Source organism: Argentina anserina, chromosome 4, assembly GCF_933775445.1.
Source record: "Argentina anserina chromosome 4, drPotAnse1.1, whole genome shotgun sequence".
NCBI lineage: Eukaryota > Viridiplantae > Streptophyta > Magnoliopsida > Rosales > Rosaceae > Argentina > Argentina anserina.
The window spans coordinates 14,736,035-14,742,729 of record NC_065875.1 but is presented as its reverse complement, the minus strand read 5'-3'; the positions used below and the strand labels follow the sequence as shown (position 1 = coordinate 14,742,729).

The window sequence follows — 6,695 nt, the reverse complement described above, 5'->3', positions numbered from 1 at the left end:
TAGGTATTAAGTAACAAAAGATGAAACCAGACAACGTATTGGAAGTGAACTGAAATAACTGGTATCTAAACTAACATAAAGTAACAAAAGATAATCTTGAGATAAATAATTGGAAATTAACTGAAATAGAATCAATGAAATGCTACTACAGATGGCATTTTATTCTAATTTCCGAGCATGCAAATCACAACTTAGATGGCATTGCTCAAAGTAAAAGACACACATAGTTTACCAAACAAACATGGATCAGGCTCACAAAGTTGGCCTAGTCCAAATGCATATTACAGACCAGTGCATTAAATGTAGCTACTTGCTTGTTATGGTATCAGACAGCCATTCTACAGGGATTCAAAGTTTTCTGACCCTTACCCATTCTGACTATGAAATGAGAGTAAAAGACATAGTAAAATCAATAATACTGATACACAAGCTAGTTTTAACCAACTTGAGAACATGATAATGATCCCTATACGGTCTGAGGCATGATAATGCAGTAATTATAGCAGCAACTATCTCCTTTTACGATACACAAGACCAATGTCAACTCAACATGTCAAGGTTTTCACGATATGACTAATTGACAGCAGATTATTGGAAAGAGTATGAACATATATAGATGATAAGGATAATGAAGAAGTTAATGGGACAAACACAAACCTGCCCCTATAAGAGGGGAAGGGATACCATTGGCATTTCCAACACTGCTAGGATGGAGAATGTGTATAAAACTGACAGGAATAAAAAGTCATGCTACGTTTCACCAGATTCAATTATCCAAGAACTATTACATGTAGAAGCAGAAATATTTTAAGTATGACCTAAGTTACCCGAGTCAGCCAAAGATGTCAGATCCAGAATCGATGGTAGAAGGTTGGTCTACCTTTAAGTATTTAACACCACGGAGGATTGTGAGGAAATCTGCAATACCTTTCCCTTTTTGGATCCATGCGCAGCACGTTACTGCGAACTTTATCACGTTGATACCAGGGAAAGGATTTATGCGCACTTTATCACCATCAGCAGCAGAATCCATGTTAGTTGCACAACTATGGTATAACTCTTGCCAAATACATTTAAGGTCAGAGTAGTACACATTAATTGGTCTCCCATTCTGACACATTTGGAATAGCTACAGAATCATCATCAATAGCAATGTTCTAAAAATCCCCGCCTAGGACCGCCTAGGCGGAAGATCCTTGGCGGCCTCGATTTTGGGCCGATTAATCCCCGATTAATCCTCTGGGCGCTGGTTTTTAGCTGTCCGCCCGATTAACGCCTAGCGTTTTTTAGAACCTTGATCAATAGTACGCTGATCAACCTTCCCTGACTACTTTTCCTGAAAATGTGTGCAAGAGTTGCTAGATACATCGCCAGAGTTGGAATTTTTCTTTTATACTTCGATGGTAGTCTGACTGGATGAAAAATTTGGTTCCTTCCATCCAACAGAGTTGATTTCTCTTGCCAGCTTAAGAAACCAAAGTTGATATTTAATCTACCCTTACCAAAGAACATCACTGTGCCCTGGTGCTCTTGTTAGTTTCCGGCTCCGCATTAGTTGCCTTTCCAAAGAGGCTGCCTCCCACATCCCTGCATCTGCAAGTAGGTTGGACTTGAGAACTGTACTTGCCCCATGAGATGGATCAATCAGTTTCAAATTCTTTTCAGCCATTGCTCCTATTTCTAGATTCCCATGTGTTGTGCATGCGGCCAATAATGTGCCCCATATCACAACATCAGCCTTCATGGGCATGCTTCTTATCAGTTTTACAGCATCTACCACTCTGCCTGCTCTACCCAGTAGATCCACCATACAACCATAATGCTTGATACTTGGTTGAATGTGGTATACATCCTTCATGCTTTTAAAATACATCTCCCCGGCCTCCACCAAACCAGCATGGCAACAAGCAGTTAGGACTCCAATGAAGGTTATTGAATTGAGCTTAATATCACGCCTTTGCAACTCCAAAAATATTTCAAGAGACCTTGGCGCATGTCCGTGCATGGCCAACCCACATATAATGGCATTCCACGGTGACACAGAAGAGGTTTTGTCTTGGATTTGATAGAAAACCTCTAAGGCAGTATTGATACTCCCACATTTGGCATACATATCAATGATAGCGGCACTCAAATTGTCATTCATAGGAATGGAATTTTCATATATGTATTCATGCGCCCATATTCCTTCTTTCAATGCGCCTAAACTAGCAATTGCAGATACAATGCTTACCATTGTAATTTCATTCGGTTGTATCCCACAAGACACCATTCTTTGGAAAAGTTCCAGAGCCAGTCCAGATTTTTCGTTCTGTGCATAACCAGAAATCATGGAACTCCATGAAAAAACATCCCTTTCAGGCATTTCATCAAACAACTGACTTGCTTGGTCAATCATTTGATTTCTTATGTATCCTGCAATGAGAGCATTCCAAGATTCTACATGCTCCTTGATGCACGTTTCAAACTGAAGGCGAGCAGGGATCATTTCCCCACAACCTGCATAAAAACATATGATCGTCGCGTGCATGAAATTATAACAGTCAAAACCCTCCCTGACAATCCTCCCATGAAATTGCTGACCCTCACGAACTGCCCCCATCCGCCCACACACCGAAACCAAGTCAACAAGCATAACATCATTTGGACCCACCCCAGCACACAGCATTGCGTGATACATCATCAAAGCATCACTCAAACACTCCACTTGCACGTACCCATCAATCATCGTACCCCACGAAACCACATCCTTCACATCCATCCTCTCAAACACCTCTCTCCCCTTCTGCACCATACCAGCCTTACAGTACCCATTCAACATGACATTCCACGTCACCACATTCCTCTCGGGCATCAAATCAAACAATCTCCTCCCCTCCCCAACACTCCTACAACCACAATACACCTTCACCAAATTCGTGGCAACAAGCACCTTCACATCAATCCCCAACTTCACCACCAAACAATGCAGCATTCTAACATTCCAAATCCCACCGCTCTGCGACAGCATCGATATCACCGTCCCCATTGTGAGCTCATTCGGCGCCACACCGGCTTCCCTCATACCCCTAAACACCTCCACAGCCTCTCTCCAGAGCCCATTTCTCGACAGCCCCATGATCATAGTAGTATACGAAACACAGCCCTTCTCAGGCATTTCATCGAACACCTGGCGAGCAATGCCCAAGTCGCCGGATTTCACATACGCGGCGAGCATTATGTTAGAGGAGACCGGGTCGGGCACGGAGCGGGACCCGAAAAGGGATTGGGCTCCAGAAATGGAGCCGCATTTGGAGTACATACTGATGAGGCTGTTGTATATGAAGGTGTTGGAGAGGAGGCCGGACTTGAGGACGAGGGAGTGGAGCTGTTGGCCCTGGAAGAGTGCCGAAAGGGAAGCGCATGATTTAAGGAGGGAGACTAATTGGGGCTCGTGGTTGGTGTGGGTGTGGGGGCGGTGGAAGAAGAGACGGAGATGGTCGGCGGGGTTTTGGGTGGGGGTTGTGGAGACACATTTGAGAGGTGAAGCGGCGGAGAGGGATTTGGGTCTGAGAGATGTGAGCATGGGAGGAAGAGAGAAGGGTTTGAATTGGAGTTGAGAAAGAAAAGCTTCTCAATGAGCTTGATCGTCTGGTTTGAAGTTGTTCAAAACCAGTGAAGTTTGAGACCGCCAAAATATGTGTACACGTTTGAAAAATGCAGTATACTACGAAAAATTCTACTATACATCTCAAATCCGACGGTCGATATTATTTTGTGAGTGGGGTCAAAAAAATAATATTCGTTATTAACCATTGAACGTAAAATGTATAACATACAATTATCTTCCCGTGCGTAGTATCTTATCTGACTAACTTTTCGGACACATTTATACATCCTTACCGCTCTGAATCGCTATTGGTTCAAACTGACCGCTTTATGTGAGCTGGATTATGATATGAAAATACAAAGCCGACTGGGACCTTGCTCTCCAAATTTTGCGCAAAAAAATAAAATAAAAAAAAGGTAACCCTTCTCTAAGTAATGTATATTGCCACATGAGGATTTAGAAATACCAGTCTGAGCAGTAGTACTACATCCATTTTATTGAATCATGGTAAACAAAAGCATTTGATAAGGTCCATATTGATCCCATCCCAATTATTAGTGACAATAAACAGATATTGAGCGATGATACAATTCATTTGAGATGGTTGAAGAACCAATCCAATATGTCTTGATGAGCCTCCGCAGCACACTTCTCAGCGGCCTCATCTTTAGAGTCATACCTCACTGTCCATCCGTGTTGAACTTTTGGGAATATCTTCACATGACTTTTGATCTGTGAATTCATTAGAGCAAGAAGTGTATTAAGACTAATCATATCAAAGGAGCCAAGCATTTTCACCTGACCAAGAACAAGCTTTGGACCATAACAGCTTTAAGCTCTTACAAGTTAGTTTTTTGAAGGTTATGTCTTTTGCCTATAATCCATGACATTCAATCACAAGGACCAGGAAATTCATTGATTGAAACTTGAATGAAGTTATTGTAAGATTATTATTATTATTTTTTTTATAAAAGATGTTCCTACCTCAGGTTTTGCAGTTAGAACCACCTCAAATTGTTTTACGACGTCAGGTGGTGAAATCGGATCAATCTCAGCTCCAAGTATAGAAATGGGAACCTTCACCACTGAAATTAGTTCCGGCAACATATCAATAAGTAGAACAAGACACCAACACAAGGTGTTACTATTCAGGTTTTTTTGTTTTCAATGCAAATTAAGTGAGGCTATAATGAATTAGAGGATTACTTTACAAGGTACAAATTTCTAAGGCAGATATCTCACACATGAAATCGTCCACAGTGACGAATGATGGATGACACAAGACAGCAGCATGGAGTAAGTCATCATACTTTGCAAGTTCAACCACAGCCTTCGCTGAATACAGAACATGTAATTCAACATTAATTCAGTGATATGATATATATGTCATAGGTTCTGGAAAAAAAAAGGGGGCAAAAAAGAATGCAAGAGCTTACCTCCCCAACAGAAGCCCACAGCTCCAATTGCAGAAACACCTTTACTCTTTAAAGCTTCAAGTAATGGTTTTGAAGCTTCACATGCTTTGATCTATCAACAGACAAACGATTTTACAAGCTAATTCTTTTTCACAAATGATCAACAATTGGGTAAAAATTGTTTTAGACACCAAATATCAAAGCCTCATATAAGAAATCGTCAGAGGAAGTGAAAGCAGTATAGCAGTTGAACACAATATACACTAAACAACAGTAACAGACTGTCAAATCTGAAATCACACAGCATTTCAATTTTAAACAAGACCTAGAACTTTAAATTAGTATATCAAAAAATTTTGTGAAGCGCATGGGTTACCTGTTCATGTTCTTTAAATTTGATAAGCAATAACAGAAAAACGTAGAGTTATGCATCAAATAAAAGAACCAACCGGTATATGTGTCTTCAACCATATAGGTAGAGCAGAAGAGTTTCCAACTGGTCCAGCGTCACCAGGAAAAGCATCTCCATAAAAGAAGTCTGGTACCACAACGAAGAACCCAGCAGCTGCAACTTTATCAGCAAGCTTCCTTTAGACAGAAGGCAGGCAAGTATCATTAGTTTGAGGTTATATATGACTCTGGCCACATGCAAACCACATAGTCATACAGTTGAATAAGAAATGACGCAATGTTTCTTTAAAGAAGAAAATACAAATTTCTGATGTTTGGGCTAGAAGGATGTATGTTAAAGTTTAGGGGAAACACAGTTGACTAGATTCTCTGATGATATAAGATAGAAGCATGAACTATTCTAGTCATTTTTCACTGAGGTTTCAGAGCTAAAAGCAGGTGGTGCTTTTCATCAGTATAGCTCACTATACAAGTAGAGAACTAAATTGACGGTTGCTGCATCAAATAGACCATCTGAAACTAATGAAGTAATTGTTGTAATATTCAAGTCAATCTAGTGTAACTATTTCAGTATTTAGTGATCGAGCGGGAGCTCAAATTTAATGAGCAAGTGTTCACCATCAGCAAGGTTCAAATAAAAGAAAAACCAATTCAGAGACATTTCTCTATCACACCAAACAAACCAAAGGAAGTCTCTGTAGAAAATACAGATCGATATGGGAATGAATCAAACCTCAAGAGTGGAGCTTCATAACCTGAATGGCAAAGCAAAGGCTAAATGTCAAAAGCCGATTTCATCAAAGTCAATCAAAAGAAGAAATAGCACCCACCAATTCTTAAACCCAAAAGTACTGACAGTAAAACAAAAGGAAAGGAAGAGAATTGATATGTTGGGGAAGTACCAAAAATGTCAGCAATGAGAAGAATGGCAAGCTTGGATTCGGGAGAACCAGTGACATAGGAGTCCAGACCAGCAAGCTTTTCGACATGGCCGTAACCACTCGCTGGGTTAAGGACTGGAGGGTTTGAGCAGCACTCGGGGCCTGACATTCTTTCTATTTGTCTGAATTAGAGGTGAGCCAACACAGAACTCTCTTCTCTATTTATAGGGGAAACTAAAAGTTTGACCTGCAGGCTGCAGCAATGATGGGAAAGTACACACCTTCCAGCGACATTTTGGAATTCTATTTTGGTCAGACAACAGTTAAGTCCATATGTATGTGCGTCACCTCATACGTCATGGTAGACTTTTGCTACTAAGTACCATTTCTATATTCTTT

The 6,695-nt window shown here is 40.7% G+C and overlaps 2 protein-coding genes across 2 annotated transcripts; both read right to left on the bottom strand.

Moving 5' to 3' along the window:
• Positions 1–332: 332 nt before the first annotated feature.
• LOC126791106 (pentatricopeptide repeat-containing protein At5g19020, mitochondrial) lies at positions 333–3,657 on the bottom strand. Its single transcript, XM_050517510.1, has one exon. The coding sequence runs from the start codon at positions 3,563–3,565 to the stop codon at positions 1,499–1,501; it is 2,067 nt and encodes a 688-aa protein (XP_050373467.1). The 5' UTR covers positions 3,566–3,657; the 3' UTR covers positions 333–1,498.
• Positions 3,658–4,065: 408 nt separating this feature from the next.
• LOC126790318 (endo-1,3;1,4-beta-D-glucanase-like) lies at positions 4,066–6,526 on the bottom strand. The gene is made up of 7 exons (XM_050516509.1): positions 6,318–6,526; positions 6,149–6,170; positions 5,454–5,592; positions 5,026–5,116; positions 4,832–4,924; positions 4,574–4,674; positions 4,066–4,321 (listed from the first exon to the last, which is right to left on the bottom strand). The coding sequence occupies exons 1-7, from the start codon at positions 6,463–6,465 to the stop codon at positions 4,181–4,183; spliced, it is 735 nt and encodes a 244-aa protein (XP_050372466.1). The 5' UTR covers positions 6,466–6,526; the 3' UTR covers positions 4,066–4,180.
• Positions 6,527–6,695: the final 169 nt, after the last annotated feature.

Bases quoted from the DNA above. Each gene is read 5' to 3' on its own strand.
- LOC126791106 (XM_050517510.1), bottom strand. From the start codon at position 3,565: ATGCTCACATCTCTCAGACCCAAATCCCTCTCCGCCGCTTCACCTCTC.
- LOC126790318 (XM_050516509.1), bottom strand. From the start codon at position 6,465: ATGTCAGGCCCCGAGTGCTGCTCAAACCCTCCAGTCCTTAACCCAGCG. The intron at 6,171-6,317 runs GTACTTCCCCAA...TTTGCCATTCAG, and splicing joins TCTCATTGCTGACATTTTTG to GTTATGAAGCTCCACTCTTG. The intron at 4,322-4,573 runs GTAGGAACATCT...ATGAATTCACAG, and splicing joins TTCTAACTGCAAAACCTGAG to ATCAAAAGTCATGTGAAGAT.